Source organism: Rhipicephalus sanguineus, chromosome 1, assembly GCF_013339695.2.
Source record: "Rhipicephalus sanguineus isolate Rsan-2018 chromosome 1, BIME_Rsan_1.4, whole genome shotgun sequence".
NCBI classification, from domain to species: Eukaryota; Metazoa; Arthropoda; class Arachnida; order Ixodida; family Ixodidae; genus Rhipicephalus; species Rhipicephalus sanguineus.
The window spans coordinates 300038654-300055843 of NC_051176.1; the positions used below are offsets into that span (position 1 = coordinate 300038654).

General features: G+C 44.8%; 1 protein-coding gene across 2 annotated transcripts in view; it reads right to left on the bottom strand.

The window, feature by feature from the left end:
• LOC119379360 (MAGUK p55 subfamily member 7) overlaps positions 1-17190 on the bottom strand; it is a 69820-nt gene that overhangs the window by 34904 nt on the left and 17726 nt on the right. For both annotated transcript variants that reach the window (XM_037648668.2, XM_037648670.2), the window contains exons 4-9: positions 16382-16500; positions 11211-11288; positions 11047-11124; positions 2575-2706; positions 1404-1485; positions 696-781 (exon numbers count right to left, since the gene is read on the bottom strand). In XM_037648668.2, coding sequence (XP_037504596.1) covers positions 696-781; positions 1404-1485; positions 2575-2706; positions 11047-11124; positions 11211-11288; positions 16382-16500 — 575 coding nt within the window. The remainder of the gene's footprint in view (positions 1-695; positions 782-1403; positions 1486-2574; positions 2707-11046; positions 11125-11210; positions 11289-16381; positions 16501-17190) is intronic.

Below are 17190 nucleotides of genomic sequence, written 5' to 3' on the forward strand. Positions count from 1 at the left end.
CTCCTTGGAAAATATGACAGAAAACTAAACCTGACATAGGCTAAACTTACTCGCCAGTGGCTGGACCCACATACTCGCAGAAGAAACCTGCATTTGAAATTCTTGTATAGCATTTATCATTCCCAAACTGGTATTAACCGAGAGAACTATATGGAACTACTTTCTCATATATCCCAAACAAAAGATCCCCCTTTGGAAGTCAAGGAACTTGTTTTTAAAAGCGACCTTTTGCGGTATTCTTTTGTTCACACAATGCACACCTAGAATCATCTTCCACCTGATGTCACACAAATTACATTTGCTGATGTCTTTTACCATACTTTGAATGCATAAATACCTACTATAAACTTTTGTAATGCTAAGGACATCATTGGCAAAAGCCTATGCTCTGTGGGGCACTCTTAATTCCCTTGATTTCCTTTAATGTACTGACTTTTGGTACCATTTGTGTTCACGACACCGCTGGAACACGATGGCTGACACTGAATTTTTCAACCAATGAGCATATAAGGCTCTCGCCTTAATAAAAAATTCATCAAGACCTTAAATATGGAATAAAAAGAACTGACCCTGGAGGGCTGCATTTGGAGAAAAAGTTCAACCCTCAAAAGGCTAATACAGTATGCAGGAGTAAAACATGGGCATAAAACAGAACAGGTAAGCAATGCAATTCTGTTCAAGAAAACTGTTCTCACCAAAATGCTGACGACATCATGTGGTGCCTTGCCTTTCAGACTAACTCCATTCACTTCATGGACTTCATCACCAACATGAATAAGACCTGCACAGCAAGGGTCATTCTATAAGTAATGATGGCAGTAAGGCATGAAAAGCCGCTTTTAGCAAGTTTTTAAGCGCACTGATGCCACTGCAAGGGCTGATGTGGAGGTGCAGTGGGAGACCAATTGGTCAGTAGACATGCATGTTGTGCATATAGAGAGAAATGAAAGTTCATAATTGTGGAACTCTGGAACAGTAATGGCTGGACTTCTGTGAAAAATTTCCTTCTTTCATGGTGTATTGAATGGTAAATTAAACCTATGAGGGTCTCAACCATACATATAAAACCATAATCGAACATTTCACAAATGGTTATTTTCAAAAGAGAACACAGCCTGACATCACTCAGTACGTGCTGATATTCCTCGTGATTAAAAAAATATATATTACTGTGCAGCTACCCCTCACCTTCAGCTACAATTGATTTTTTGCTTAGTCCTACAGGTGCTGGACTTGTGCTATAGTGACTGCCACCATAGTGACCCATGCAATGGACCAAAGCAGCCAAAGATGCCGAGTCATGTCACAGAGGGTGAAGACCCTCTGTGACATGAATTCACTTCGAATTTGAATTCACTTTAATTCTGAACACGTTGCAACACGTTTTCAATGTGATTTCTCACCACTTCTGTCAGCAGCTCCTCCGTGCATAATCCTTGCAATAGTGATTGCTTTAGCAATTTCATTGTACTTAATGGTGGCACCCTGCACATAAAAGAGAACAATAAAGTTTAGGTTACAGCTGCGAGCAACCAGGGGGAAATTAAACAAGCACTTTTCATGCATGCAATATTGCTGGACTGCAAGAAAAACGCAATATTGTTCGGACTGGCAGATTACTTTTTAAATTCTCTAATTTGGGGAGAGGGGGGGAGGGGTCTCACTAGTAGAACTTTAGAAAAGAAATGCAGCACGTTTATTCATAAAATTTCGCACCAACCTGATCATAGCACTTGCGATATAGACATTACCATAGGCACGCCTACAGCGGTGGCAGGGCGCTGCACCCCCCCCCTCCTCCCATTCATGTAAGGGGGGATGCCAACAAGTCTGCCCCATGTCTATTACTCAGTCAGAACTGTCTCGTCATAGTTGAAAGTGCAGGATTATGGCCATGCAAGTTTTTGACGATAATGGCGACCGGGGACCCCTGATGCTGCATTCCAAGAACTGTTTACTTCTTACCTTAATCCCCGTAAAGCCGTCGTCAGATTTTTGTGATCATTGTGACGCTTGTTTTCTTTTGGACTTGTCCAATAGGGGAGAGAGGGGGGGGGAGGCTGCAGTGATTATTTGGCCCTCTTTAATGGAGAACCCTGCCTACACCTATGAACACCACCATCACAGGCATGCTGAATATGGTGCATATCCTCCCTTTTGGATGTGCAATAGAATCTCTCCTGTGTTCCTGCTCTTATATACAAGCTGACAAAACTATTTTTAATAAAAAGCAAATGCTGAAATCAACACTGGCTTCTTTGGTAAACAAGCACAAGTTTAATATGTGCTCTGTCAATCCATCGCAGCAATATGGGACTAATACTACCTTCAAACACACAAATTTAGTTCCCAGGTCGAGGAAGTGCTTCAATGCAAAATTGCATCAAAAGAGGCCTGAAGGAGAACATTTGTTTAGCAGCCCCCTTCGGCATGTGTGCCCACAGCCTTCATAACAAGAATAAAGGAATTAAATCTTCTATCCCTATGACTATGCAATAGCTTCAACCCTGGAAGAAGAAGCTTAGTTGGCATCTCCTCTGGGCTATAGTAGGAAAAAGGGTACTTGGAGCTTACTAGTGGCTCGTTGCTTTTCACAAGCTGGACTATCTTTATGGTCTCTTCATCTTCTTCAGCTTCATAGATTGCTTCTGTGAGCGACGGCAGAAAGTCCTTTTTTGCTATAATATCATGGGCCTCAAGCAAAGCCTGGTAAATAGACAGCAATCACAAATATGGCAACCAATCTGCATGAGCCAAAAATACATCAGTGATCAACGCAAGAAAGCCATTAATACCACACATGAATTACAAAGTCGTAACACAATTACTGCCTGTGAGACTGCTGCTGACAGATTAGATGAGTGCATAAAGACTAAGGGAGCTTGAATATTTCAGGTTTCAAATGCAGCTCAAATAGTCTTTGCTATCCAATTCGTGTACCATCCAACGACTCACTATTTAATATCGTCGAATATTTGGTTCTGTTTGAATACAGGGAAAAAGAATGATTGGAAACTCAGAAGGAAAGGACTGACAGAATGATTCTGCTGCAATCATGGATGCTGCAGAAAGGCATCAATTTCTAACATATAGAGCATTAAACTTCACTGCAGTAATGCTGAGGCATTCAATAGCATATAAACCATGTTTGGGCAATTTTTCCTGCAGCAACAACGAGCAATGCAACAGATGCAACTCCCGCTCAAGCTTGTTGTCACTAATGAAATCGCGAATCAAGACAGCTGCAAACAAGAAGGCGGCGCATCATGTTTGGTCATTTGCTTCAGTTGGCAAACAATGCTTTTCATTAATGGTGGACTTGCACTTTCAAGTACAATTTGTCCATGAATACAGTACTATGGCAGACAATGTGCACTACCTTTGTGCCCGTCACTCAATTTGATTTTCGGAACCACACCATGTACACTGCAACAAAAACACAGAGCCTGGTATGACAAACCACATGGAGTCTCATGTTTGTATTTGCTGAAGCACCCAATCAATAGAGTGCTGGAAATTTTTCTTTCAACAGAGAATACAACTAGATGGTGGTGGTACATCCCACACAAATAGCAACAGTGTCATATTTTCTCTCAAGCTACAGCAACAACTGGTACATGAAACACGCCCAGCTGTGCTTGCCAAGGAGAATATGTTCTCCAAGGTCACACACAGAGGAAGAACAAAAATGTAAAAAAAAGGTATTCGGCCAGCCAGTGTCCCACTGGCTAGTGGCTTTAGATGATACCAAGCGATGGACAGCAATCTCTATATTTCCAGAGCAAAGTGATCGAAGAAGTGAAACAAGCGATCTGGTCATGTGCGTAATTACTCAAATGAGGTTTCAGCTTTAGGCCCCCACGAATTTCCTGTTTTAATTTATGAATTCCTTTATTTTGGGAATCTCACCACAATTAAATCTCCTCTGCTGACATGCAGTGTAGTGTTACACTTGGCTACCTCAGCAAGCGCAACTCTGTTCTCATTTTGTTATAGTGTCCTTATGGTGCCTCAGATAACTGTAAGCAGAATTCTTTTTACGGTGGATGGTATAGAAAATACTGCCCGCTGTTCCAATTTACCACCAACCACTCCAGGTCCTAGTTAAGGCCAGCATGGCATGAAACATCTGATAATGTAACTCTTTTTTACCGGATGGACTCTTCACAAGTAGATATTTCATTTTGCGTAGAAATAAGGAAATATTAGGCACTGAATATATGAAGGTTGTTTTTCACAAATACTATTCATACTCAATTCAATTTAAACATTTCGTCATTTGAAAATTCCTATTAAGTAGCATCTACACTGTCACAGCACAATAAACACAGTTAGAGTAGTGAAATAACAAAGTAGTGAAATAACAACGCAGTAAATAATCTTGATTTTAAAGCATTCCACATCGTCAACACATCACCCAAAGCTAACACTGTCGCACCATCTGCTACATTTAGATCAAACCACTTTTACGGCTTGGTATTGCCCGAGTAGAACTAACAGTATCAAAGCAAACAAATTATCTTTATAACATCAAAATACACCCAATGCTTTGTCTTTCACATAAGATCACACAAAGCAATGGCTGATTTCAACACTTACTTCTTGATGTAGGAGCAGTGAGAAAAGTAGCAACCGCAAGTGGATCAAAGCATATGGTCGCATCTGTATGGGCACTGTCATGTGGCTAAGCAATTAAGGCTACTAGACGTAATGCACGTAATATAATTAAAGTTATACGAGATACATGCTAAGCACGTCTAATGTATCATGTATTGCTGTAACCTAGCACATAGTTAAAAAGCTTAAAGCTTTAACTCCTGACAATAACCAAGCAATTGCGTCTCTAGCTATACTGCGCTGCACCAGGATATGGCTTTCATACACCCAATGGCTTCAGCATTGCAGCAAGTTACTTGTGAAATGAAGTATAATATATCCTGTAAGGTTTGCAGCAGAAGCCTTATTTTATTGCGATAGCAATTATATGGACACTCTCGGCTGTTTTTTTGCCGTCAACGTCGCCGTCATGTCCCGTATAGACGATTTTCCGCAGCTGCTTTGTTCAATCAAAACTAGATGGCGCCACCGCACCGTGGCCGTCCCCTTACTGTGGCCGTTTCCATGGCCATCCCCCTGCCGTGGCCTTTGGCAGCGCTGCTCAATGTCTCCATCCGCGTCGCGTCATCTCCTCGGCGTTCCCATAGTGTCTGTGCGCACGCGAGTAAAAACGAGCAGACGGCAGCGCCGGAAAAGTAAACATGGTGGCACCTGTGGATGCAATTTTCTTCCGCCTCGAATTTATCACGTCGTCGTCCTGCGCTGTGTGGCCCGTAAGTTCAAAACCTACGCATTTATTTGCTTTATATTCGCGTCCTGAAGCTTCAATAGCAATGTACTCGTCGGTATTTTGCAGTGTTTCCAAAATTCATTCTCATATTGTTGGAGACAAGGCTTAGCAGGTATGGCTAAATAAACACAGCTGATCGCAATAATAAAGACAAAGCATACCCGACGCTTTTTCTCCAGTGCGAGCTGACACAAAGCGATGGCCGATTTTGCCATTTATTTATTGCTGTGAGGACAGTGGGCGAGTAGCAAGCGAGAGTTCGAATTGAAGCGGGCTGTCGCGTCTGCATCGTTGCTGCCATGTTGGCTTGTAACCCCCGCTACTGGTGGTTGCTAATACAAAAATTAAAGGCATACACCATAAATACGAAGCAGATGAAACATATCGCTTATCGTTGTGGCGTGGTACGTACCAAACAAACGCAAATGTCTCAACGTTTTCAACTTTGAGGCGATTACATGTAGAACTATGTTTTGCTGTGCAAGCAGCTGACTTGCTTACACCCTGCTGCAACCAGCTTGTGTGTTACGGCCACGGCCGCTTCACTGGCCCAATGCGTTGGCTGGAGCAATGCCTCCTTGGCTGGAGCAAATGGCTGGGGGAAGGCCAGTTAGGATCACGTGACCAAACATGGCAGCGCCCGTGCACCGCTGCGGAAAATCGTCTATACTATGTCTAAGTATGTATGTATGTATGTATATATATATATATATGTAGAAGCCACAAAGAAAAATAGTTCAGAAAAATACTTGCCGAAGTGCGGATTCGAATGGGCGACCCCTCGCTACGCAGCGCGGAGCGTTAGACGGCTTGGCCGTAAACCATACGTCCCTCAGCATCCTAACGGCGAGCTACTTATATACACCATGCGTGTTTTCTTGGTCACCAGCGAGATGGCACGAAGGGCATGCTTTAAAGGCCGTTGCCCTGCTTGTTGCGATGCGCATGCATCTCCTACCACGCCAGATGCACTTTGCCCTACAGGGCGTGGTCACCTGTGCACGCGCTTATCTCATGAGGGGGGTGGTTTGTATGTCTTGTGCTTTCACCGCAATGTGCATGCTGAAGTTACAGAGCATACAAAGGTCACTTCGCTCGCTGCAGCGGCCACGTTTGCGAAAGGAGCGCGCTGTTCAAACAGAAAGAAGTACCGTATTTACTCGAATCTAACGCGCACCTTTTTTCCGGAAAAACGAGTCCAAAAATCGCATGCGCGTTAGAATCGAGTACCGAAAAAAAAAAAAAAAAGCTCGGTTATCGTATTGCCATCGACATTTCAAAATGGCCGCCTCCTACGCGTCTTGGCCATTTCTGCCATTTTTTCAGTTTGTACGTGTGCTGAGGAGATTGTCATCCCGTTCTGCGTTCGCATCGACGGCATGGAAGTGCCGACTCCAAATACTCGACGAGTGTACCACAATGCCGCATTTAAAAGAATAGTTATTACACGTGAAGAGAGACGGACGGAAATCGGGCCGCATCGCGGTCGTTCGGATATAGTTCGGAGTTCCCGAAACGTGCGTGCGAGACTGGCGCAAACAGAAGCAGAAGATTTTTTACAGCAAAGCTTCACGAAAAGGTTTCAGTGGACCAAAGCAGCACCGGTTTCCCGAAATCGAAGAGTGTTGACAGCGACAACGAGCTGTCCGACAGCGACGAGGACTGATCCATTACGCGACTCGTATCGCCGCCGTAGTGGTGACAGTTTTAGCGGCAAGGCCCGCTTTTTGACTTTGTATTTTACTTTTTTGAAATTTCAGTTCTTTAAAACCCAAATACTTGTTCTTCTGAATGTGCGAAGTTTGACTCCTACGGACTTTTTTTGTTCTTTTCTTTCACGAAAAACGGGTGCGCGTTACAATCGATTTATTACTTTTTTTTTTTTTTTGGTCACGGAAAACGGGTGCGCGTTACAATCGAGGGCGCGGTAGAATCGAGTAAATACGGTAACAACTGTGACAGTTGTTAGTTTGCCCTTGTCCTGTGTATACCTGTGCGTTTGTTTCATGCGCTGTTCTTTATGTTTAAGCAGCGCGCTTTAAATGTCGAGCTGTGACACTTGATAGCTCGCACTTGTCCTATGTGTGCTCTTTTTGTGCGTCCTTTGTGCTTGAGCGACGCGCTAGAAATTTCGAGCTGCTTTCTGTTCTTAGCATTACATTCCAATTTATTGCTATCGCATTCATTGCTTCACCGTTGCGATGAAACTGACTTATTTTTATTTTACTTCTTGCAGACTGAATGCATTACTCAAAGCTTAAAAATTTAGTTGCCTGTACAAAGATGCGAACTTGGAGCCATGAGCACTGAAGCCTGATATTCTACCTCTACTATACACTACCTACTTTCACAAAAGAGGCCTAAATTAACCACTCTTAGCATAATACTTCATTAGCCATAAGCCCCAATATATCTCTGCATTCATTATTATAACTACACAAACAAATCTGTGCACCCTGTTTATCAGTAATTGCAAACACAGTGATGCTACCGAGGACTTCTGATTTGGAGCAATTTTTGGAGCAGCAAAATAAATTCCGTTTTGGAGCACTTTGGAGCAGCAAAATTTTCATCTTGGAGCACTTTGGAGCAGATAATTTTGCATCTGGGAGCACTTTGGAGCAGCGAATCTTACATCCTGGAGTGCAATACAGAAGCATATTGCATTAACATTCAAGCACCTGAGTATTATTATGGGGCTCTTATGAAGGCTAGAAATATTTCGATTCATTGCAAATCTCATGGAAAAAATCATCTCAGGAGCATAGGCGTGCGCACAGGGGGGGCGCCCCCCCCCCTAATCACTAAGAGGGGGGGGCGCAAAATCTGCCCCATACATTGACCCTTGCGATAGGAATTATATGGACACTCTCGGCTGATTTTTGCCATCGCCGTTGCCGTAATTTTCCGTATAAAGTCCAAATTAATAACATCACCACGCGCATTCTAGCCGCGGGTAAAAGCTCGCGAGTGCTGGCGACGAACGCGGCTGAAGTGGAGATTAAACTACCCGGCCGGCCGTCTCCGCCGAACGGACAGCGCATGAGATAACATCTTCCCGCGAGCGGGCCTGCCGTCGATTGCTCATCAAACAGAGAGAAACGCCCCGCCCGTCTTTCGTAAGGAGCATGAAGGGACGCCAGGGGAGCGGAAGGGGGGGGGGGACCGCATCTTTCGAAGGGCGCAGTCGCTTGCACGCGTGCTATCTCGAGGCATCAGGAGACGGCTCGTAAACTTGCTGTGCTCTAAACGCTTACTTCGCGTTTAGAGAACTCAGAGCAAGAAAACGCTTCAGTTCCTGGAGGGGTCATATTCCCTTAAACCAGCGTTTTGTTGAGTTAAGCGAGATCGGATCCAAAAGAGTTAGCTGCTAGTCTTACTTGGTTTGACAATACAATTTTTTGGTATCACATTCATTGCTTCGCTCTTAAGCGAAACTGAATTTTTTTAACCGTTAGCTATTGACCCCCGAAAGCGAGGGGCAGACGTGTAACATGGCGTAGCCGCTTCACTGTGGGCCGTCAGCGACGGGCCCGCTACTAGGGTTGCCACCTTTTACCGAAAAAAAAAACCGGCCCTTCGACGGGGGGGGGGGGGGGGGGGGGGGGGGAGGGTTAACAGGAGATCAAAATGTTGAACAATAGACGCTATGTCAATTCTTCGGCATGCAGGGACATTTAATGTAACATTGCTTTTATTGAGCCAAATAAACCCAATGCACAAACAAAACCAGCACACAGTGGGCAGGAGCCAGCTCTCGTAGTCGGGTTGAGATCTCATCTCCACTCTTTCCGGAACGTGCATTGACGTATTTTTCGCTTTTTCAAAGGCGGAGAGTCCGTGCTCATGATGCAAGCAAAGGAAGCACGTAACTAACTACTGATACTAATTTTCGCTATGTTCCAACGATCGATGGCAGGAGAGGGAAGGCAATGTCCCCGTAGAGCGGTTGGTGTTTCCTTTTGTCTGCTGAATGTGCCAGGATTCGAGGAGGAGCCGCCGGCAAGGGTTCCTTTCTTTTGCCAGAATCACCGCGTCGTCGGGACGGATATGGTGGTCAAACCTCTCGCAGTGCTCTGCTACTGCGCTCCGTTCTCGGTTCAATTGACGGATGTTAATCTTGTGCTGCCGCATTCTTTCGTGGAAGTTCTTGGTTTCCCCAATGTAGGAAGCGGGGCAGTCGGCTCACGCGATCCGGTACATGGGCGTCGGCAGGATTTTGTCTTGGGGGGTGCAAATCAGTGTTGCATTGCTGCTGAGGGAGGAGGAGCGTTGGTGTAGCTCACTGACCTCAGTGGTGTAGCTCGGCTCGGGTGTAGCTGGTGTGGCTTGAGGGGGCAAGTGCTCCTTTTGCATGCACCCCCCTGCCGACGCCCATGATTCGGTACACGACACCCTGAGCTTTTTCCGCTGGTGCGCGATCTTTGGGCCGAGGGATGAAGCTGCTGATGGTGGTGGATGGCTTGTGGGCGACGTCGGCGGGCTATTGCTTCTCTGGCACCGGCGATGTAGGGGATCGACACGCGGTGTCATTGCGGCGACGCAAGTGTCACGTTTCCCCCGTCTTTTCTTTCCACCTGCGCAGTCAGTCCCCGACCACGCAGGTGGAATTCCTCAGTCAACACGTGCGGTCAACACGAAGAAGAGTAAAAAAAAAAAAAAACTCGGGATACGATGAGCAAAAAACCGGCCAATGACGGCCGGTCTTAGGTGCGAACCGGCGACCGGCCCCTTGTCTAAAAAACCGGCCCGGCCGGTCCAAAACCGGGCAGGTGGCAACCCTACCCGCTACTGACAGCTGCGCATTTGCGGCTGCTCTGACCAGGAGATATGATTTTACTAATGAGATGACATTTTAAAAAAAGCAAGCAAAAAATTCGAATTGGAACCCTAGCACGTGAGCTCGAAAGGGCAGGGCCTTTTAGGGGGTATTTACCGCAGAGTGATTACAAACTCGGACGTGCTGGCGGAAGGAATTACGAAAAAGCTGTTCTGGATGAAGATCCATGGATAAAGTACATATGAGGAAAAGTGTCAACGCGTTTCCACCGTTCCCGTGCTCTTCCATAAACGCGAAGCGAGAAAAATTCGATATTGTCCCATATATCTACTGCGAGCGATCCCAGATTTCATTCCGCGATGTCCGGAAACAGAAGTGACATTTTAGCGACACTCATGTAGTTATTACTGAACATTGCTTTCATTGCGTGCCGTGCGACGCTTGAAACGAGCTATCAGCAGCGTTTCTGGAACAGACGACGTCCGCCGATGAATCGCCGTCGCACTTTCTCGCTACCGATAGGCCTAGACATCACGAGCCTCTGCGGAGAGCGCGTTTTGCTGTCGAGCCGACTTGCAGAACAGAAGCTGCGTCGGCACCGTGCATGGCCTCGTGGCTTACTCGGAACGCACGTGCGAGCGCTATTTATTCAGCGGAATAATTCCTGGTCCATGATTGCGACTTTATTGGCAGCCCCAAGATCGAGCTGCACATGTTCTGACGCGCCGGCGGTGCGATTGCCGGTGATAGACGCCCCCAAACCAGAGACTTTGGCGCAGTTTGGCGCAAATTTCGTCGATGTTATCAGGATGGCGCAGTAAATACAATTTGGCGCACTTTGGCGCAGTTGGCGCAGGAGTGGAATCGCTGCAAACATCATGCACAGAGAATTCAGGAAGAGAAAAAAATCAGCTCATACCTTGACATGTGGGGAAGATATCAAAATACAGAGCTCCTTAGCCTCTGGCTCCATATTTTTTTGGAGGGCATGTAACACCTGTCAAATATGATGTCCAGCATCATACAGATATCCCAACAAATATTTAATTAATGTTTAGCATACCATGAAACAACTGCTAGTACCTTTTCGGCAGTGAGTGATGCATCGCAGCTTGAAGGAGCAATTCCTCTGTTGCTGAAGCTGACAATCTTTGTATGTATCTGCCATGACAAAAAAATATTGGAACAACAATTAAGAGACTACAATTGTAGGTAACAAATTAATACACAAAAACGGACACAAAAGACAAAAAAATTGTAAACCCATCAGCTTACTTTCAGTACAGGGTTTCAAATAGGGTGAGAGAAACACTTGACATTAAGCAACCCAGATAGCAAGCTGGCTTCAGGAAGGGGTACACTACAACGGATCACAGCCATGTAACTGACGAGGTAATTGAGAAATCTAACGGGTAGATCAAACCTCTTTAAATCTGCCCAATTACACAACTGAAACCAAACCGCCAAAGAGTGCAACTTCCATACCTTTCATCAATTGTCAATTTGAGATTTCCTAAAAGCGGCCTCTAGTACAATAAGGTGTTGCGCTGGGCCAGTTGGTGCAACATATTGTAGATTGTATGAGTGGAAACAGCAGTAATAGAAGGAAAGAACTTGAGGACAGGCGCTCAACTTACAACTGCAGTTTATTGGAAATTTTTCTCACACGAGAGCACAGAATCGCGCATGTGCAACCACCTTATCACCAGAAAGACAAGGCCAACAGGAAGGTTACTTATCCGAACTGATATGTGCCGCGCTTCAACTATTTAGAAAACCTATTTCTTTATTATTCAGCGCTACCGAAGCAACACTGATGCACGTGGTTGAGTTTGCTTTAATCAGTCCAGCTTCTGTCATCTCCATGGCCAGTCGGTGTTTTGATTTAGAAAGAACATTAGTGCTCGCAAACTACGGATTGCACCCGCAATCTTTGTAGTGCAGAGACAGGTGCGTGCCACCTGTGAGAACCTTCAATGACGATGCATGTTCTCCGAGTCTGTCATTTAGACATTGGCCCGTCTGGCCGATGTACACTTTTCCACAGCTCAACGGAATTCTGTACACGACCTCCCCGGTACAGGGGACAAATTTCATGGCATGTTTTTTTGTGCAACCTTTCTTGTTCATCTTTCCCTTCCCATGATTTTTAATTATGGAGCACAACTTGGCCAGTTTGCAGGGGGCTGTGAGCACGACGTCAACCCTGTGCATGCGACCAATCTTCTTCAGCTTGTGCAACACAGAATGCACATACGGCATGACAACAATTTTTTGTTTTCCTTTTTTCCCCTGCAAACTGTACAATCATTGTACAATCATTGCATATTGCCAGTACCAACATATGGGCGTGAAAGCTTGGAAGTAAAAGACAAACATGAGAAAAAGTTAAGGACCACTCAACGTGCCATGAAATGGAAAATAGTGGATGTTACATTAAGAGATAGGAAGAGAGGAGCATGGATCCATGGTTCGTATAGGCTTTGAAGGTCAAAATTGAAGGGTTTCCAAGGACTTTTAAGTCCCTGTCAAAGGTTTTTCAAGGACGCAGAGCAGCACCGCAAGTAGGAATTTCTTGGTGCAAAAATGTTCCAAAACACTATGGATAGTTTTATTGCATCAGAAATAAAAATTAGATTAGAAATTTCCAGTCTTGATCATATGGAGTTCCTAATATGCACAAAACTTTGCAACATTAATGCAGCTGCTTGGACATCTATTGTATTAGCTAGGTAATGTTCTTCAGTTCTTCTGTTTTACTTTTTTCAGTCCTTGGCAAACTGCTCGGTTTTGCTATGAAGGTGATTCCATATGAACTGCTTGCAGACTGTTTTTTTTTCCCATGCTAACAATTTCGTCGCTGAATACTTTTTTGAATAAGCTTCTCCTGTCTGAGCTTTGATACAGATTGAATTGAATATGAATTGGATTTACGCCAGCATGGCGAGCTGCCCAGTGAATATTCACTGTTTATGTACAGTCTGCCTCAGCACACAAAAAAGAGCAACAAAACACTGCAATGGAACCAATCACTAAGTGTCAGCAGCAGGGTCAGCAGCTTCAACTGAAACTGCTTACTTTTAGTATCTGGCTTGCACACGTTTTTTATTTCTGTTCGGCTTCATGAGGACAGTGGATATTTCTTATCTGCTGATTACACTGCTAGCCACTCACACAACAGAGGAGAAAAAAAGTACCATGTAGGAGTAGAGCTGGAGGTGGTGTCTAGTCGCGAGGAGGTAAATTGAAAGAACGCGGGAGAAGGCAGACCCACAGGTGGGAAAATGAAACGAATGATAAGGCGTGGCTTCGGCGAAGGCCGGGTAATCACGAGAGGGGAACCATCATTGAGTGCCAATATGTGTGCCTGGCTGCGGTGTGGTTTCATTACAGTGTACCAGAGGAGGTAATGTGCTCTCTGCCCTATGCTACACAGGTGGCGCTCTGAAGCCGCTCATGTGGCCGGTACTGGGAGCCGCTAGGGGCGCTGCTGCCGTTTCCTCTTGATGTTTCGCGCGCTCCTATCCTTCTTCCGCTGCCGCTCTCTTGCTGTACACGTGCTAAACGAGGCGGCAAGTCGATTGGTTTTTGGTGATATTGAGAGGTTCAGTGGTCTGCATCAACAACCGTGGTTATTCATTTTCCGCCGACGTGCTCATGCTAAGGTATGCTAAGCAAGTACCGTATTTACTCGAATCTAAGCCGATGTTTTTTTTTTTTTTTTTTCGAAAAAACGATGTGCGAAAGTTGGGGAGGGGGGCGGTCGGCTTAGAATCGGGGCTGGCCTAGATTCGAGCAAATACGGTATGCCTACTAGCGGCACAATCACTGTATCGCGCCTGGGTGCCAAACTGGTTATAGCCGTGTGAAGGGCGCGCTGAAGGAGTGTCTTTTCAATGTCCGTCAAGACTAAGAAAGAAGAATACAGCAGTAAGGAACCTGCACAGCGAGGATAAGAAGCCTGACGAAACGTGTGCAGTGTGCGAATTGCATTTTTAGCTGCATTATGTAACCAGGGACTACATTCATATAATTGATGGCAAAGAGGTAGAATTCCTCGTGGTGGACCAACGCTGTCGGCAAACGCTGTTCCGACGATCCTTCCGAATCACCCCGCATACCTTAGCAAAAGGACTCCCAAACCCTGCAGCAAAAGAATTAAGCGACAAGAAGGTGACCAAACGACCAGCAGCAACAAAAGTTGATTAATTTTGTTTTCCATTGTTTTCCGGTACTTTACTGCAATTCGACATCATGCGAAGAAAGGACTGTGGTGTCGGAAAAAGTTGGCATGTTTTTCTGCAACAAGCCTCACGATGCCCACTCCAACGCGTATATCAGGTGGAGATTTGTTGAACAACATTGTTTGAGTTCCCAGGAAGAAGCAGAAAGCCTGCTCGAAAAATTACAGATGCCTTCTCAGCAGATACGTTCTTGTGATGTAAATGTTGCTGTTGAAAGAAAAGTTGACATTATGTACTGCCACACCATTTTCGAACAGAAATTTGTAATATTTCTGGAATCGGTTCTTAGAGTGTTTTTGCGTTTGATGGATGTCTTGTGTGTAATCTTTACGCCAATGCTGTTCATAAAAAAATTAAACTGCAGAAAGTAAAAATCAGATTTGAAAATCTGATTTAGCAATGCGCCCTCACAAGAAAGCAATGTGATGCGCCCTCACAAGAAAGTTTTGCTCGGGTGCATCCATTTTCATTTTAACAGCTGCAATTGCGCTTGTTTGAAATTTCAAGGTAGTAGTTTTCCACAAATAAAACGGATTTTGTGGATGCCTTTTATTACCTTTCTGATAACGTGCACTTTCACGTGCATGTGAAGCGTTTTCTTATGCGAAAAGCACACCGTCTTTCGTAACTTGACTGGTGAGTTCCGTCGACTTCGGCCACCGCCAACGCTTGGCAGGCGTCGAGCATGCGTTCAAGGCGCATGCAACGTTCGAAAATGCCTGATAGAGCTATGCGTAAACAGGCGCAAACATCGCGCTGCGCCAAGCTATAAGCTGATTAATTTGTTGTCAAGCCATCACTTAACGGCGGCTCTCGGGGAGGCAGCAGACATCTCTCCAGCTAGCACTGCGATCATAGCGGCAGCGTGTTTCTTTTGTATTTCTTAACGAGAAAAGCGAATGCGCTTGGACTGAATTCAGACAGTATAGATAGCAAGCACTTGTTTATAATTACACAGTCCGCTAAAATAACCCGCAAAGCCCGCCTAGCGTAGCCGGGAAACTTGTAAAACCGCATAACCTTTCAAGAGGAAATGCTAGTGGCGCCATCACTCGGAGGCAACATGAGGTGCCTCAGGCGGCGCATGTGTCTGAGCCCACTACCCCTATTCTAGTACACTGTAGTTTCATGCTCCGCGCAAGAAGTAGAACACGTGCATTCCCACCAATGCATTGCTTCGAATATGGAGAGTTTGCCATACGAGCATTTATCTACCATAGAAAGCAGGCCACATAGTCAATATTAGACCGCATTTTTAAAGAAATTCAAGGGTTTTTAAGGAAAGAAAATAATTCCAGGACTTTCAAGGGCCTTGGAAATGTAATTTTCAATTTCAATGGCTTTTAAGGTTTTCAAGGACCTGAATGCACCCTGGGATCAGAGAACCAACAGGAGTGGCAGATATACTTGTTGCCATTAAGAAAAAGATATGAACCTGGGCAGGTCACACAATGGGTAAGACAGATGAATGATGGTCAGTGAGAGCAAAAAATAGATACCAAGGGATGAGAGGTGCATCCGACGGTGGCAGGGAGTTAGGTCAGGTGATGAAATTAAGAAATCTGCAGGCATAAAATGGAATCAGCTCATGTAAGATGGGGTAAATTGGAGATCATTGGGAAAGGCTTTCTTCCGGCAGTAGACAAACAATAGGCTGATGATGAAGATGATAAAACGTAAGCACAATACAGTCAACTGTCATTATAACAAGGTTACATCTGACACAAAAACAGCTTTATAATCCATATTCATAACAATACTAATGGCAAGACTTTCCATTTCCTCCGTTATTTGTCTGTGTTTGTTATATTGAGGTGTTACTGTACATTATTTTTAATGGACTAAACTGAAGCTTAAAATTGGCTAACGCACCCATGAATGAAAAACGGTAATTTGCATATACCGAGGAAGGATACAGCAAGCATAGTTTGAGAACAAAAACTTCCAAGAACTTTTAGACCAAGTGCTCCAAAACATTAAAACCGTGCATAAATGTTAGCAAACACGTACATGGACCAAGGCTTGGAGGGCTTTGTTTTGGAGCAGAGCAGCAAGGAAGGCACGGTCGTCATCACCACTGTGAGCTTTATGGCACACCTGCTCCAGGGAAGCCAGAAGCCTTTGCAGGGCTGGAAAGAGCCAACAAACAGCCTGGAAATCTGCCTTTAAGGGCACAGGGTAAGGCGAAATTTGAAAAAAAAAAAAAGATCACTTTTTTCTTTCTTTGCAATTTGGGAAATGTGAACCTTTCTGCCTATTTTCCACGTTTTTGCTTTTCTTAAAAAGTATTTTTTGTGGCTGAAAACCAGTTTTTCCGGAAGCAAGTGGCGAGTGAACACACATCCCAGGACAAGCCCCTCGTGTGCACACCGTGCTTACGGTCCATTTAAAAAAAAAAAATGTGTACGAAAGCCAAAACGCTTGTCTGGAGTGACCTATGTATAAGCAACTGTCAGGTAACTTCTAGACAGTCCGAAGACACTGTGCGCCTTTTTATTAGCACTTGCTCTCCAGAGCACGTCTATTCGAACACTTTCAGCTCCTAGCTTCATCACACCTTGTGTCTGTTGTGCCTGTCGATAAGTTGAGATGCTAAGGGTAAAGAAGGTCTTCAGCAAGTATAAATTTAGTGTCAACCAATACAGCTCCCTTGTAAATGCGAATAAATGCCAGTGACGTACTGAGGTGCTGAACGCTGAACCAGCAAGCTCTTCATCGTTGAACCTCTCAGCCTTTTCAGTGACCTTCGAGGCGAATCACGTTCAAGGTGACAACGGGTATGATCTAATGAACATGAATATTGTTTGTGATGCAATTAG